Below are 17,593 nucleotides of genomic sequence, written 5' to 3'. Positions count from 1 at the left end.
CCGAACCCCTGGGGGGCTCAGCCCCCTGATACTCTGAGTATCGCCATCCCACCTTGTGGATGAGGACAGAGGCCTTGCCCGAGCTGTGTGGCTGGTGAGCAGCGGAGCCCCCAATAGGCTTGCACCACCAGGAAGTGGACAAGCCCATTCCCCCCTTGACTGCATACCCCCCAGGGCCCGTCCTTTCATCAAGCTGCCCCCCACCTCCCACCCCTGCTGCATCTAAGAGGTCAGAGGAGGCCCCTTGGGTTTTGCTGGTCCAGCCAATATCCCGACACAGCGATCGAGACACTGGGGCGTGTGTGCAGGGTGGCCCCCCCGCAAGGACAGCCCAGGCTGACTTGGCCCGAGGGGAGCAAACATGCAGTCAGGCAAGATAAACACAGGGCTTTCTGGCTGCTGTGTTTCTAGTTCATTCCAACGCATCTCTGCCCATCTGTGAGCCGTGAGTGAGTCCCCCTGTCTCTGAGCCCACTACAAAGTCTGCACTGAGGTGCACCACACTCAAAGATCCCTTCCTACCTTGAAATTCTCCAAACGCAATCTGGAGTCTCCCAGTGGTGTCTCCCACCTCACCAGTTCTGGGGTAGTTTTCCCCCCCAAGACGACCCAAATCTAGGGACTTCGGACCTCTATGCATTTGCTTCCTCTGACGGTTGGATCCTGGGACTTCCCTCACCGTCACCTGTCACCTGGCAAACTCAAGGACATAGATTCTCCCGGGGGTTGTGACTCAATAAATATCCAAGGCAGAAGTGTCGCCTCCTCCGAGAGGGCCGCCTTGACCAGCCCACCCTCAGTCGCACCCACCCCCACCGCAGGCTGCATGCCCTGGGTTTATACTGTCATAGAACCCTGGCTCATCTTCCAAACACTCACCACCAGCTGTGCAGTCATCGATCTGACGTCTGTCCCCTCCACTAAAGCCGCTGCTGCACCCCAGGCCTAGCTCGGGGTACGGCACATCATGTGTGCACGCAATAAAAATTGGGGGAATGAAGGAAACAATCGGTGACTGGTGTAGCAAATGGAGTCCCAGGCAGGGAAATGCAATGCTAAGCAAGACACTGTGGGTCCCCGGAGGAGCTCAGGGTGTCGGGCTAGCAGACATCCCTGGACACTGATGACCGGCAGCGATGGGGAGGCAGGGCATGGCCACTTCCACGACGAGGGGCCAGAAAAGGCTTCCTATGTCTCGGGACGCTTGAGGAAGTTCCGCTGCGCTGAGATGGTCAGGGGGCGGCCAGCACCAGGAGAGCCAGGGGGTGCTTTGGGGTGAGATCTGGTGCATTTGGGGAGCAGACAACGCAGAGGCAGGGCAGTTACGAGAGCCCCAAAGCAGGCAAGGAGTCTGGCCTGGGTTTGGGGAGACCACACTGGCTGGCGCTCGCCAGGCCTTCAGAGCACGCTTCTGATCAGCAAAATATGTTCGAGTCTGCAATATACATGTATTACTCTACACGTGTATATATATACATGTATTATTTACTGTCTTTGCATATATTAAAAATCAGTAGAGCTTAATTTCGCTCTTACTTTAGAGATTAAAAAATAAACAGAAGACTTGATGTGGTTTTCCTGCTCCTCAACAGACAGCCTTGTACCCACTAGGAAACCAACGCCTCCCAGCCAAGGGGAGGCCACCCAGGGACTGTGGCTGAGCAGTGTGGTGGTCAGATCGGCTTTCTAGAAAGATCCCACCTGTGGCTGGCTGTGGGGTCCCCAGATGGGAAGGGAGAGATGGAAGGTGGGGAAGGGAGTCGGGCGGCTGCTGGCCAAGAAAGAGGGGCAGGGCTGGGATGAATGGCCTCATTTTACAGAAGGGGAAACTGAGGCTGTGGAGGAGCATGGGGTCAGGCTCCAGCCTATAAAGTGGCAGAGGTCTGACCGACCCAGGCCTCCTGGTGGGGCTGGTGTGTTCTTATCTGGTCAACAATGTTCGGAAGCTGCCCCCACTGTGAGCAGTTGGTCCTGAGGGACCCTCAGGAAGCACAGAGGGCTGAAGTCATGAGGTCCTCTCAGAGGCCCCCAAACTCCTACAGCCACTCAATGACTGCCCCAGAAAGGGTGCAGATGTGTCCTATATTTCCCCAAACGTGGCCCTGGGTGCACGAGGTCACATGAGAGGGCATTTGAAAAACGGGGTCCGGGCGGGATGAGGTGCCCATCACTGGAGGTGTGTAAGTGGAAGCCATGGCTCTTTGGACTCCAAAGGTGGAGGTCTCCAAGGCATCAGGAGGTCCCTCGGTGGGCGCCAGCACGGGGCTATGGTCTGGGCATCTCCAGCCCGGAGACCTCATGGGGGGGGGGGCGCCGGTGCCCCTCCTTCACTGGGCATTTCAGCCCGCAGTCTCCTGCCCTGGCCCCACTTCCACACCCGGGACCACCGCGAGGAGGACCAGACTGGGAGGTACCGAAACAGGCTGGAGACTCAACAGGAAATGGGAGTGGGGGGTTCAGAAAGGGAGGCGGTAGATTATTAATCTCTTGATTAATAGCAGCGGGCCAGTGGGAGGGAAGGGGCTGTCCCCTGCAGTTCAGAGGCAGGAGGAGGGGGTTTTCAGCCTCTGGCCTCCTCCAGATCCCAGCTAGTCATCCCTAAGTACCAGACGCAAGGGACAGCGGGCCCAGCGGGCAGTTCTTCCGCCCGGAATCCCCACCCCCCACCCCCGCCCCCGACCAGAGCCTGGGACCGCAGTGCAGGGGGGGGCTCATGGCGGGGAAGGGGGACGCAGCCCAGACCAGCCCCCAGCTGCGGGGTTCAGCTTCATGAGCTGCTTGACCCACACAGGCTGGCTGCGGAGGAGGGGCAAGGAAGAAAGGCTGTGTTTTAAGAAAGTACTAAGTTCAGGCCGTCGCAGGGTCTTGCAGGCAGCAGGCAACCCAACCAGAGGGGGGAGGCTAGCCGGCAGGGGGCCGTCTGGCGGAGGGGGAATGAAGGAGGCAGATGAAGCCCCCGAAGAGTTCCGGCAAACCCCTCCGCTCAGCACATCTGGAAAAGGTTGGCTCTAATGCCATCAAAGAGCTCTGAGGGGCCAGGGGGACAGCCAGGGCAGGGAAGCCAGGCCGAGGAAAACTTAACCCCCGAGTCCCTGGGGCTCAGTCTTCCCAATCTGTCAGGCAGGCCCTGTGCCTGGCCCACCCCCCACCCCACCCCCCGCAGTGGCCCCGGGGTGCGGGGGAAGCTCAGGGGGGCAGGAGGGCAGCATCCATAATGCCGGCCTTCCTGCTGCATTGATCAAGGCACAGCGAGGGGTGTGATTTCCACCCCAAAGCAAGACAGACGGTTATATCCTCATTCCCCAGAAAGGGAAACCGAGGCACAGAGCCGGGAGGCCCGGCTCGTCCTCTCTGCCTTCCTCTGGGTGTGGAGCTGGTCCTGTGGCCTCTCACAGAGACGTCTCAGCATCCAGCCCCTCACTGTGGCGCTGGCTGGAGAAGGTCCCCCTACCTGGCCCTCCCGGCCTATTGCCGCCCCCACCCCCCTTCCCTAGGGAAACCCCCTCATCCCCCATCTCTCTGCGCCAATGTCGCTACCCTAGGGAAACCCAGGACCAGGTCTCATATCAGGGACGCGACTGCTGTGAGTCTCTAACATGCCCTCCCCCACCGGTCCCCCCCTCATACACACACACACACACACACACACACACACACACACACACACACTACAGAAATCCAATGCAGAAAAAAATCACAGAATGGGAGAATCCACCCAGGACACACTGGATTACAGCTTTGCTTCTATGTAGCAAGGAGATGGCTGCGTCCTTTAATGAACATGGCCAAGCACCTCGGTGTATAGGACTTCATAGTGAGCCCTGAGAACAAGGGGAGGGGGACATCGCGGGCCTGCCGTCGAGGCCCTTAGGAGTTGGTAGAGTCGGCCCCCAAATCAAACCATCCCAGCATCACATGGGTGAACCCACATGGGTGGCAGGTGCCCCTGCTCTCGGCCTGTCCCCCTGTTGCAGCTCTGACAAGGTCCCCCTTCCCCTCCTGCTGCAGGTTCCCCAGCTCTGGGCTTGTCAGCGGCCGTCTGCCCTTCCCTCCCTCCAGGACCATTCCCGAGAGCCTACAAACAGTTTACAAATATGCTCCCATACCTCCTGTCTTCAAAACAAACAAAATCCCTCCCTTGACCCCATGCTGCCTCCAGCTTCCCCTGCTCCCTTCTCAGTAAGAACTTCTCGAAACTTCTCACGTCTCATTTCCTCCTATGCACCTGCCGTCTCGGCCTCCGTCCCCACCGCTCCCCAAAACTACACTTGCCAGGGTCCCAGCACCCTGCACTGCTAACTCTAATGGGCACTCAGCCCTGGTCTTACCAGGTTTCCCAGAGCATTTGGGAGACTCAAGCTCTCCCTCATGGTATCCCCCCAGAAACCCACCTCCTGGGACACCCGGATTCTTCTCCCGCCCTGGCTGCTCTTTCTCACCTCCTTAGGCAGCCCCTCCTCCTTAGCCCTGCCTCTGAGGTCGGGGTGCCTGGACCATTTGGGGACCAGCACCCCTTCTCCATCTAGTCATCCCCAACGCCACCTCCAGTCCCACAGCCTCGAACACGGTCTGCAGCCTCCCGATCCTCAATCACATCACTTCTCCCGGGTTCCAACTTGCCCACGTTGTTACAGTTAAACATCGGCGACACTGGGGTTCATATTACAGTTGATGGTGTGCGATCGTTTAATTGGTTTAATTCTTAGGGATTGTAAGATAATGTACTTCTTCCTGACAATGACGTCATAGAGTCCATGAAATGCAATATGCCCCGAGCCCTGGAATCTTCCCGGTACTCCAGACTTTTCACTAGACCTCTTACTTGCACCCCTCCTCCCACGGATGCCCCCACAGGCATCTCCAGCTTCACTTGGCTAAAACAGAGCTGCTGGTTTCCACCTCCGAGGGCTGACACCACTGGGGGGGGGGAGTCCCCAACTTAATGAAGGACGCATGCAGCCAGCCAGCCAAACATTTAGGGTTATCCGTGATTGGCCCCTGCCGTTTCGTGATCAGACTCTTGTCATCTCAGTTTCCAGATACCTCCTGAATTCACCCACTTCTCCCCACTTCCCAGGGAGTGTCCTAGCGTGAGCCACCATCACCTTGCGCCTGCCTGTGCCCACTGTCCCCATGGCAGCCAGCGATCTTTTCAAAACCTAAACCAGCCCATCTCAGGAACCTCCGAAAAGGAGAGAAAAATACTTCAAAGCCAGCAGAAGGAAGGACAGAGTAGAGATCAGAGCAGGTAAGAGCAGAAATCAATGAAAACAGAAAAACATGAGAGAAAAATCAATGAAAAGACCAGTGAAACAACAAAGCTCTAGCAAGACTGACAAAGGAAAAAGAAGAAAAGGCACGAGTTATCAATATCAGGAATGAAATAGGTAGTAGGACTATCCTCATAAATTTAACAGCTGAGAGGAAATGGACCAAGTCATCGAAAACCACGAATCACCCCAACTCACTCAATCTGAAATAGATCATTTGAATAGCTCCATAACTATTAAGGAAATTGAATTTGTAGCTTAAAAACGCCTTCAAGGGGCACCTGGGTGGCACAGTGGTTAAGCGTCTGCCTTCAGCTTAGGGCATGATCCCGGCGTTATGGGATCGAGCCCCACATCAGGCTCCTCCGCTATGAGCCTGCTTCTTCCTCTCCCACTCCCCCTGCTTGTGTTCCCTCTCTCGCTGGCTGTCTCTATCTCTGTCAAATAAATAAAATCTTTAAAAAAAAAAAAAAAAACGCCTTCAAAAGAACTCTCCAGCCCCAGATGTTTTCACTGGAGAATTTTACCCAATGTTTAAGAAGAATTAATACCAATTCTATACAATCTCTTCCAGAAAAATGCAAAAGGAGAGAGCACATTCGAACTCATTCTATGAGACCTTGATACTAAAGTCCGACAAAGACCGTAGAAAACAAGAAAACCACAGACCAATAGCCATGATGAAGATAGACGTAGAGATCCTGAAACAAAATATTAGCAAGTAGAACCCAGCAGGATATTTTTTTAAAATTATATACCAGCACCCATGATAAAACCCGCAGAAAAATAGTTATAGAGGGAACTTGCTCGGCTTACGGGAGCATCTGTGAAATCTCCTGACATTTGACATTACACTTACTGGGGAAATGCTTTTCCGCTTGACTGGGAGCAAAGCATTCTCTCCGCTCTCTCCCCTCTCACTCACTGAGTGCTGGCAGTTCTAGCCAGAGAAAAGGCAAGGAAATCACACATACAGATCAGAAACGAGGAAACACATCGTCTCTATTTACAGATGACATGATTGTCCTTGAAAAAAAAAAAGTGTCAAGGAATTTACAGAAAAATGCCCTGGGGGCGCCTGGGTGGCACAACGGTTAAGCGTCTGCCTTCGGCTCAGGGCGTGATCCCGGCGTTCTGGGATCGAACCCCACATCAGGCTCCTCCGCTATGAGCCTGCTTCTTCCTCTCCCACTCCCCCTGCTTGTGTTCCCTCTCTCACTGGCTGTCTCTGTCTCTGTCAAATAAATAAATAAAATCTTAAAAAAAAAAAAAAGAAAAAAAAAAAAGAAAAATGCCCTGAACTAACACATGAGTTCAACAAGGTCAGAGGATACGAGATAAACACACACACAAATCTATTGCATTTCTATATACTGGTAATGAACCCAAGGATGTTAGAATTGAAAAGCCAATTTTACCAATTTTACCAAAAAGCACTGCTTACAATCACTCCAAAAGGGGAAAAAAAAGAACAGAGCAGGTATGCTAAAAGCTGTAAGAAATCAAGGAAAGATGAAATAAATCAGAAAAGATCCAAATAAATGGAGAAACGTGATATTCCCGGGTTGGAAGATGCCATGGACCAAAGATATCTGTTCTCTCCAAATGGATTTGGAGGTTTAATGTAATTCCTGCAAAACTCTCATCAAGATTTTTGGTGGCTGTTGATGGGATTATCCTAAAATTTATATGAAGACAGAAGAACGAAAGTAGGTAAAAGCATTTTAAAGAGGAAGAATAAAGTGGGGGAAAAATCAGTCTATCCGATTTCAAGACTTTCGGTATAACTCAGCAAACAAAGCCTAGTGGTGTTGGCAGAACCGTGGACACACGTACCAATGGAACAGGACAGAGAACTTAGACTAACACAAATATGCCCAAATAGTTTTTGACAAACATGCAAAACCAATTCAAGAAAGGAAGGATGGCCTTTTCAGCAAAGTTGCTGGACCGATCAGCTATCCACAGACCAAGAAAAAAAAAAAAAAAACTCTTGCCTTAAATATCACTCCTTGCACAAAAATTAACTCAAAATGAATCATGGTTGGGACGCCTGGGTGGCTCAGTCAGTTAAGGGTCTCCCTTCGGCTCAGGTCATGATCCCAGGGTCCTGGAATCAAGCCCCGCATCCGGCTCCTTGCTCAGCGGAGAGCCTGCTTCTCCCTCTGCCTGCCACTCTCTCTCTCTCTCTCTCTCTCTCTCGGACAATAAATGAATAAAATCTTTAAACAAAAAATGGATCATGGACTTCAATGTCAAACACAAAACTATAAAACTTTTAGGAAAAAAACACAGGAGAAAATCTTCAATTGCACTCGTGGGCATTTACCCAGAGAAATGAAATCCTGTATTCGTGCAAAAATCTGAAGGTACCCGAATGATGACGACAGTTTTATTCCGAATTTATAGCCCCGAACTGGAAACAACTGAGATGTCTTTCAACAGCTCGCTGGTTAAACTAACTGTGGGCCGTCCGCACCGTGGAATACTACTCAGCCATAGAAAGGAGCGAGTCGCTCATACACCCAACAGCCGGGATGACTCTCCAGGAAATCACGATGAGGGAAAGGATCCGCTCCCGTAAGGTCACCTACTGCGTGATTCAATTCTCGAAATGACAACACTTTAAAAGGGGAGAACAGATTAGCGGTTACCAGCGGTTTGGGGGGCCTTGGGGCAGGAGGAAAGTGGGTGTGGCTTCAGAAGGGCAATATATGGGGTCCCGTGGTACAGAAAATATTCTGTACATGGACTGGATCAATGTCGATATCTCGATGCTCTGGTTGTGACATATCGTATGGTTTGGCAAGATGGCACCATGGGGAGGAACAGCGTGGACAGTGCATGGGATCCAAAAAGAGAGAGGACACATGGAATCTCTCTGTATTATTTCTTACAACTGTGTGTGAATGGACAATGCTCTCAAAATAAAACGTTAATCCAAAAGAAACCTAAACCAGATCATTTGTCATCTCTACTTAAAACACCCAATGGCTTCCCACTACACTGACATAAAATCCCGACTTAAGCCCACAGAGATCAGTCTCTGCCTATACTCCCCTCCTCACCTGCGAAGCTTCTGGACACTGACTTCCTCTCTCTTCCTTCATCTAGCACCTCCCTGCCTCAGGGCCTTTGCACCAACTACCCTTACCCGATCATCACATGGCGGCTCTTTCTCCTCACTCTCTGCTCAGCATCAACATCATCCTTTCAGGGTCACACTCATGCCTGCTCCAAAGTAGCCCCAATTCATGCCCAGTCCCATCACCCCTACCTTAATTTCCTACACTCCTTATGAGGTGATATTTTTTCTCATTTTCATATAAACTCCGTCTTACTCTCCATCATATTCCCCTCGGGCACAGAGTAGGGCCCTCCGTGAGTATTTGCAGAAAGGATTGAGGGAACGAACAAATGTAAGAAAGAGGTCTACGTGGGGCTCGGGGGGGAGAGGGCGGGGGCCCATGCCAGTCCCCGAGTGCGTTCTGAACAGAGCCTCAAAGGTTTCACAACCACGCTCTCCCTTCCCCCACCTGCACACTTTTGTCATAAGAATGTCATCAGGATGTAATGAGATAATGTGCTGACTTCAGAGCCTTCTGCCAAGTGAGGACCCGCCAAGGATTATGGCCATGCCGATCCACAAATCTAAGCACGTGGAAATACAGGAACCCCTTCTCCCCAGACCCGGCGGGCAGTAGAAGGATGCCAGTGCAGGCGCCCCCTGCCCTCGGGCAGCAAACACCCCTGCACTCTCTCACCAGCCACTCTTCATTCACCTGACATCTGTGTCTCTTCTCAGAGCCGTACTAAGGTGCTGGGGTTTATCCTGGCCGGACACTGGCCTAGACACGCCTTAGCATGGGCACCAAATGCCCGAAGTAATCCCATGAGGCGGACCCTGATATCATTTTTATAAACGAAACGAGCGAGACCCCAACTTCCACCCCTTCTCTTCCTACCCCTGGCTCCCCATACACACTGTGTACACACGCAGCCCACACCACCCAGCTCCAGCCAGGCCAGCCAGTCCCAAGAACAGCTACCCTTGCCCGCCATGGGGTTCAGGGTGTGCCCACTGCCCACAGTCCCCCAGATTTGGGGGTGAGGCCAGGGCAGACCCAGAAGCCCTCAGGGCTATTTAGCCAGGTACCCAGAGGATGGTCCAGAAGAGGGGGTTAGACTCCAGAAGGACATGGACTCCTTGCCCTGAAAGGGGGAGCATGGCTGGAGGAAGGGCCAGGACAAAGGGGTTCCTCTTGCCTGGGTAGAAGGCCATATGTCCCAGGACCTCTGCTCTGTGGCCCAGGGGGTGGGGGCAGGCAGGCTCCTGGTCATGCCTGGTCCTGCTATATCTCCCACAGCTCCACAGGCGGCAAAGGCAAAAAGATACAGAAACCTGGAAGCTTCTATGTAAATGCGGAGATTGAAATGTGGCAAGACACAGCGGGCAGCCAGGACTGTAAGCAACACAAGACACAAGGCAGCTATGGGAGCTCAGCTGCCACCTAACCTTGGAGCGGAAAAATGCAAGTTCAGAGCATGCCCAGGCCTGCAGCCCCCATTAGGGGCTGCGTTGGAGGTGGGGGCGGGAGTTGGAGGGGTGGGTAGGGCACTATGCCCACGATTTGCTTCATAACTCAGCCATGGCCCAGCCTCAGCCTCCATTCTGAGAGCACTTCTTACAAGCCAGCCCCACATCATCCTCCAACAGCCTCCCGGGGAAGTCTTCTATCGCTCTCACGTAGACTCAGGGACACCCAGGCTCAGAGGACAAATCCGGACCAGTGAGACATGAGGGGAATCTGCAGGGGGACTCTGGAAAACACAGTGCCCTCTGATAGGAGAACATGATGTCACATCCCCTTTCTTGTTTATATGGGACACTGTTGCTGATGCCCGGAGCTGCAGCCGCCCTTCTGTGACCCTGAAGAACAACAGGGCAGGCACACAGCAGCTGGTGAAGGGTGAAATCAAAGGTGCCCGAGATCTTGAGAATATTTTTGGCTCAGGGAAGCCCACAGGTCGGGGGTCCCCACCGCATCTCCAGTGCCAGTCTCAGGGCACCTTGCTCCCGCACAGCAGTGATGACATGTGACTGTGTGCCTGTTTCTGTCGTGGTTTGACTAATACCCCTGCCACCACCACTGGGTCATCAGCTCCCCGAGTCAGGGCCTGATCTGGGTTCTCACAGAGGACCGGAGGCCTCCCTCCCTGACTATCCTTTTGACCTTGGGCAAGTCACTTTGCTCTCTGAGCTTCAGTCTCCCAGTGGCAAGTGTGTGGATCAGTTTATAAGACAGAGACTTTCTTTCACAATGAAGTGCAGTGTTCACAGTTCACCCTGTGCATGAATTCAAAGTGTTTTGACCTCTTGGACCTCGTTTCATCCTCCTGATACCGAACCATCAGTTCAACAGTATCTCTTGAGCTCCTGAACTCGAGGCACGGGGCGGGGGGTGGGGCACAGGAGGGAGCCAGATAATTCCTGCCCTCCTATGGCCCCCAGGTTGGCGGGCAGGGCAGCCCACAAGCAGGCTGACCTCAGAAGAGACAAGGTGTTGCACACAGGGACCAGTGCTAAGATGAAGCAGGACAAGGGGCTGGAAAGTGACAGGGTGTCGGGGAGGAAAGGCACTGAATCAGGTCAGGAGATGCAGGGATGAAACCAGGCCAGGCAGAAGGACCAGCAAACGTGAAGGCTCCGAGGAAGGACGGAGTCTCCAGGCCAGCAAGGTCCATGTGGCCAGAGCCCCAAGACCAGGGCAGCTCGTGGAGGGCTGTGGGGTCGGGAGGGGAACAGGGTCCATGTCCGGACTTTGATCGGCTGTGGAGAGGGGTAGAGACAGAAGAGAGAGACGGAACCTCCTGGAAGGCCTGGAGCAGGGCAGTGCCGTGATCTGACAAAGGAACTGGAGGGGACCGGGGGAAGTGGGGAGACCAGCGAGCAGCCACTCCAAATACAATGCCGCTTATATGTGAAGCCAGCAAAAGCGGGCCCCGGGACGAGCGTGCACATAGTGCCCCATGTCGCCAGGGACCTGGGGACAGTGCCAAACCCCACTGTCCTTCCTCTCCCTGCCCAGCCATAGACAGAGGGGATGCACCCCAACCCTAATTCAGATAGGAGTTACTGGAGAGAGAGAAAAGTACATTAAACCCTCATTCCTTAACAAATAACAGTCACTTAAGTGGCAATGATAATTGAGACCAGAAATATGGAATTCCTCTCAAGAATGAGCATTAAATCTTACTCAACAAAGGGAAGGCTCACGACAAATGCGTGTCTGCCTTGACCGAACATTCTGTTCTGAGCTCCTCATGCCAAGGAGAGGGAAAGAAGTCTGAAGGCCTGTAACACCCGCACTGTGGATGAGACCCTGCTGCTTCTGAAACAGTGTTCACATCATGGCTTCAGGCCCAAAGCAAAGGGCAGTTGTCAAAAGCAGTGATCGTCTGAAATTCGTTCGGTTGAGGTCAGTGATTCAGTAGTTAGCTTGTCTGGCTTTTCTTAAAGGTGCTTTATTGTATTTAAACTCTAAAAGGCTCAACTTATAACTTTGACATTAAGAAAGCCAGCCCTTCTTCCAAGGTCTTTTAGTTAAAGGAACCCTGACGGTTCATTCTCTAAACCCAAATGCCATATAATGAGGTGTGTGTGTGTGTGTGTGTGTGTGTGTGTGTGTGTGTGTGTGTGTGCGCGCGCACCTTTTGCTTCCACCCTGGTAGCCGACTGGGGGTGTGCCCAACACATGGGATTGTGGCTAAAGTCCACCTGGGCTAAAATCTGTAGGAAAAAGAAGAGAAACACAACTCTCCGTGCTTGTTCCTCAACTCTGAAACAAGTATTAGTTTGTTGATGTCAAATACCGTCTCTTGAAAAGAGCTGTTTCCAACTTTGGCTCCCCATGCAAAAAGCAAGATGGCGGCTTTTGAACTGAGACAGATGTGGCCTTGCTTCTCAGTGGCCTGCATTCAGCGGCCAGCTGCCCTGTTTGAAGAGCAGAGCAGCCACTCCTCTACTGACCAGACCTTTCTCTCAGAAGATGCTCCATTAGCTAAACTGTGGAAGGAGCCGAGATGCCCTTCAACAGACGAAGGGATAAAGACAATGTGGTTCATTTTTGAATGGAATATTACTCAGCCATCAGAAAGAACGATTACCCAACATTTGCAGCAACATGGACGGGACTGGAGGAGATTATGCTAAGTGAAACAAGTCAAGCAGAGAAAGACAATTATCATACGGTTTCACTCATTTGTGGAACATAAGGAATAGCAGGGAGATCGGTAGGAGAAGGAAGGGGAGGTAAACAGAGGGGGGAATGAACCACAAGAGACTACGGACTCTAGGAAACAAACTGAGGGTTGAAACCCTCTCTGAAGAGGGGAGGAGGGTGGGGGTGGGCTAGCCCGGTGATGGGTATCAAGGAGGGCACGTATTGCGTGGAGCACTGGGTGTTATATGCAAACAATGCAATCATGGAGCACTACATCAAAAACTAATGATGTAGGGGTGTCTGGGTAGCGCAGTCGTTAAGCGTCTGCCTTCGGCTCAGGGCGTGATCCTGGAGTCCTGGGATCGAGCCCTGCATCAGGCTCCTCTGCTCCGCTAGGAGCCTGCTTCTTCCTCTCCCACTCCCCCTGCCTGTGTTCCCTCTCTCGCTGGCTGTCTCTCTCTCTGTGTCAAATAAATAAATAAAATCTTCGGAAAAAAAAAAGAAGAACTAGTGATGTACTGCATGGTGACTAACATATCATAATTTAAAAAAAAAAGAAGAAGAAAAAGATGGTCCTAGGATCAGCACGTGGCGACCTGGTCATGGGAGGCTTCCTGCTGATGAGAGAGGCAGGAAGGCCTGGGAATTCAGCTCCTGGGATGCAGGGGAAGGAAGAGGGGGGAGTCTCTGTGACTTCTGCTGAAAAGAAAGCAGGGGCAGCATATTTTTCTTCATTTATGGATCCACTGGCCATCTTTTCCAGCACAGCAGTTAAAAGCAAGACTTTTCTCTTAAAATGTAAAATGGACATACCCATGTACTTAGCCATTCCCCTTACTGAAGGAGTAATTATAAACACACTGTGTACAGCATGGCCCCCAGTTGAGAACCTCTACTATTGAAACATTATGAAAACTAGGGGCGCATGGGTGGTGCAGTCGGTTAAACGTCAGACTCTTGGTTTCAGCTCAGGTCATGATCTCAGGGTCAGGAGATCGAGCCTCGAGTCAGGCTCCATGCTCAGTATGGAGTCCGCTTGAGGTTCTCTCCCTCTCCCTCTGTCCCTCCCACTCCTGCTCTCTCTCTCTCTCTCTCTCTCTCTAAAATAAATATATAAATCTTTTATAATTATGAAAACTTCTTAAAATTATGAAAATAGAAAATCACCATTCGACAAGCATCACAATAATAATTATTGTAAGCAGAATCATCCACGAACACTAACATTAGGGGGTGGAAAGAGGATGAGAAATAGGATATTTGCATAGACTCAGAATTCGTCTCCACAAGATACTTGTCAATGACAAAGGGAAGTCTAACTCCTTGGCAGTGAGCCAATCTGTCAGCCGCTGCCTCAACCAAGTGACCGACCACAACATCAGCAGGAAGGGGATGCATCGATGTGATGTACCCCTCAACAGGATGCCCCGAGAAGGACACAGCGTCACTGTGACAGTCCCCCTGCCAAAAACGCACTATCTCAGGCAAACCGAGGAAACATCAGACCAACCCAGACAGAGGAACACCTACAAAAGAACTGGCCGGTTCACTTAAAAGCATCAAGGTTGTGAAAGACAAAGACTGAGAAACTGCCCCAGGTGGGGGGAGACCACAGAGACATGACAATTTAAATGCAAAATGGTGGGGGGGGGGGTGGATAGAAAGAGGGTATTATGGGACAGTCAGCAAAATGTGAATAAGGTCTACACTTAGTTTATAGTATTATATTATTATTAATTTCCTGGCTTAGAGAATTGTACTAGGGTTATAAGAGATATCAACCTTAGAGATTGCTATGGACTCAATGTTTTTATCCTCCCCCCCCCCCCAATTTCATATGTTGAAAGGAGGGCATTAGGAGGCGGGCCTCTGGGAGGTGCTTAAGTCACGAGCCGAAGGGTGGAGCCCTCACAGATGGGATTGGTGCCCTCATGAAAGAGACCCCCCACAGAGCTGCCCCTACCCTCTGCCATGTGGACCTCACCAGACACCAACTCTGCCAGCCACTCCTCCCCCTGACTGGCTGGGCAGCCCGTGGCCCAGGACCAGAATCTCTGCCCCATTCACCGGTCCCAAGCGGATTCTGGCCGCTGGCTGCACGCTGAGCCCTGTAGGGGGCAGCACTGTGCCAGCACGGGCCTGGACTCCGGGGCTCACTCTCCACCCTTAGTGACGAAAACATAGCCAATTTATGATGACCCTGTGATGGTTAATTTCTGTGTCAACTTGGCTAGGCCAGAATACCCAGATATTCGGTCAAACATGAATGGATGTTGTTGTGCAAGTTTTTTTTGTTTTAATCGAAGTATAGCTGACATATAATATCCGTTTCCGGTGTTACAGCAGAGTGATTTGACAATTACATACATGACAAAGTGCTCCCTCTGATAAGTGTAGTCACCATCTGCCACCATACAAAGTTATTACAATATTATTGGCCATACTGTCTCTGCTGTACTTTTCACCCCGTGACTTATTTGTTGTGTGGCGGGAAGTTTGCACCCCTTACTCCCCGTCACCTATTTCGCCTGTCCCCCACTCCCCTCTGCCAACCACTAGTTTCTTCTATTTATGAGTCTGTTTCTGGTTTTTGTTTGTTCATTTGGGAAGGGATTTGGAATTTGAGAGGGGTGGTCCCAGGCAGAGAGAGAGAAGGGTCTTTGAGGCAGAAACCCAGGGCTGCACAGGTGTGGAGGAGAGGGGGTAAAGGAGGCTGGAGCTGGAGCAGGGACTAGAGGGATAGAGGACTAGGTGGCAGGGGACGTGGGGTCTCAGAGACCCTGAACGCTGGGCCAAGAATTCAGATCTCTCCCTGTGAATGCTGAGGAGGGGCCTGAGGGCTGTGGGTTGGGGCTGGTGAGAGGTGGGGCTTGAGGGGGCGGGGCGGTGGGCGTAGTTTGACGGGCGGGGTCGAGAGGGGCGGGGCCGAGAGGGGCTGTGAGGGGCGGGGCTGTGAGGGGCAGGGCAGAGATTGGCCTCACCTGGCCCTTCCTCACCCCACTTCCGTTCTATGGTGCTCTTCTGCTCATCAAATGCTCACCGGATTGTGAAGTTCCTTCAGGGTGGGAAGCATGTCCCTTTCATCTTGCCCGCACATAATCCCCATGTTCTGTACACAAAAGGTGCTCCATAAAGGCACACTTAGCTCTTGTTTCCGAGCGTCAACCCCCCTCCCCGGCAGCTTGTGCTGGGGTTGGATTCACCCAAGGGAACAGAAAGGAAGGGCAGAGCTGGCCCGCCCCACAGCCTTTACCTCACGAGGTTGGCACAGGGCCCGGGCCACCGGCAGCTCTGGTACACACGCTGGACCACTGTCTCTGAGCCGTTCTGCACCTGGCAGGACACCGTCCGCGTCACCGTGTGATGGCACCAGTGCCTGTGGGGAAAGCAACAGTCATGTCAGCCCTTCTATTCCTGAGGTGGTGACTGTGGGTCAAAAGGCCGTGCTGGCCAAGGAGGGGTCCCTCCATAAGCCTGCTGGGGGGGGGGTGCTCATTCTCCTGGGTAAGGGGTCCACTGAGACTCTCAGTCCAGGACTAAGGCGAAGGTAAAGTACCTGCACCCCGTGGCCACCAGGCCCTGGCATCCATTGTTTCAGTCACCAAACACTCGGAATAAACCTCTGCCCACCAGGAAATCCCACTCTGGTGAGGAAGACTAAGAAGGACATGATTACAACCCACAGGAACACGGGGCCATAGGCACAATCAAAGGATGCACACGGGGAGCTATGGGAACAGAGTGGGGCACCGACCCCAGGTCCCGAGAAAGACCCACCAACTGGGTACCGAAAGGTAAGAGTCAGCCCACAGCAAGTGCAATCACACGTGGCCCAAAGGCTGGAGGAAGGGGAGGAGCCAGGCTGAAGGGGAGGAGCCAGGAAGAAGGGGAGGAGCCAGGTGGAAGGGGAGGAGCCAGGAGGAAGGCAGCGACAAGGTACCTGGCAGGCTAGATGTGGGTCTTATTATGAAGTCAGTGGGGAGCGCCTGAAGGACTCTGACCAGAGGAATGCCTAGATGGTTCTGAGTTTAGAAAAATTCCTCTGGTGCAGTGTGAGAGGTGCAGAAGTCTGAGCTGGGACGTGGCGGGGGGGATATATGCAAACAGTATTGTGATTGGATCCAATGGCAGACAAGCCCACACTCCCACCTTCCCCTCCCATCCCCCCATCCTAGAAATTTAAATCTAAAAATAAGTCCTTGTTGCGACATCAGCAAGATGGTGGGACAGGAGGTCCCCCACTCATATCTCCCTTCAGTAATGATAATTTGGCAGCCATCCATGGACAAAAATGCCCTTGCGGGAGCTTTAGGAGTTTTGTAAACCAGGCATCTTATAAGGGGTTAATATCTGAAACATACAAGGAACTCATAAAACTCAATAGCCAAAAAACAAATCATCTGATTTTAAAATGGCCAAAGGACCTGAATGGGCATTTTTCTAAAGAAGACATACAGATGGCCAAAAGTATATGAGGAGGTGCTCGACATCACTGACCACCAGGAAAATGAAAATCAAAATGAGAGTTCGCCTCGCGTTCGTTAGGACGGCCATTATCAAAAGGACATGAGACGACAAACGTTGGCGAAGGTGTGGAGAAAAAGGAACTCTGGTACACTGTTGGTGGTAACGGATGTTGGTACAGCCATTACGGTAGGTTCTTGAAGAAATTAAAAGTGGAGCTACCATATGACCCAGGAATCTCACTTCTGGGTATATATCCAAAGGAAATAATATCAGTATCTAGAAGAGATATCTGCACGCCCATGCTCATTGCAAAATTATTCACAACAGCCAAGATGGAAACAACTAAAGTGTCCATCCATGAATGAATGGACGAAGAAAACGTAGAAAATACACACACACACACACACACACACACACGCACACACACACACACAATGGAATATTATTCAGCCATAAAAAAAAAGATGGAAATCCTACCATTTGCAACAACGTGGATGAGCCTGGGGGACGTTACGCTAAGTAAATAAGCCAGACACAGAAAGACAAATACCATATGTGATCTCATTTGTACGTGGAATCTGAAACCATCCAACTCATAGAACCAGAGAGTAGAACAGGGATTGCCAGGGGCTG

At 51.9% G+C, this 17,593-nt stretch overlaps 1 protein-coding gene across 1 annotated transcript in view; it reads right to left on the bottom strand.

The window, feature by feature from the left end:
- COL26A1 (collagen type XXVI alpha 1 chain) overlaps positions 1–17,593 on the bottom strand; it is a 145,030-nt gene that overhangs the window by 87,441 nt on the left and 39,996 nt on the right. Inside the window, exon 2 of the mRNA XM_045773887.2 lies at positions 15,747–15,869. Coding sequence (XP_045629843.2) covers positions 15,747–15,869 — 123 coding nt within the window. The remainder of the gene's footprint in view (positions 1–15,746; positions 15,870–17,593) is intronic.

This window comes from Ursus americanus, chromosome 2, assembly GCF_024610735.1.
Source record: "Ursus americanus isolate L20-20 chromosome 2, mUrsAme1.1.p, whole genome shotgun sequence".
In the NCBI taxonomy this organism is placed as follows: Eukaryota; Metazoa; Chordata; class Mammalia; order Carnivora; family Ursidae; genus Ursus; species Ursus americanus.
This window is presented reverse-complemented; position numbering and strand designations above follow the sequence as displayed.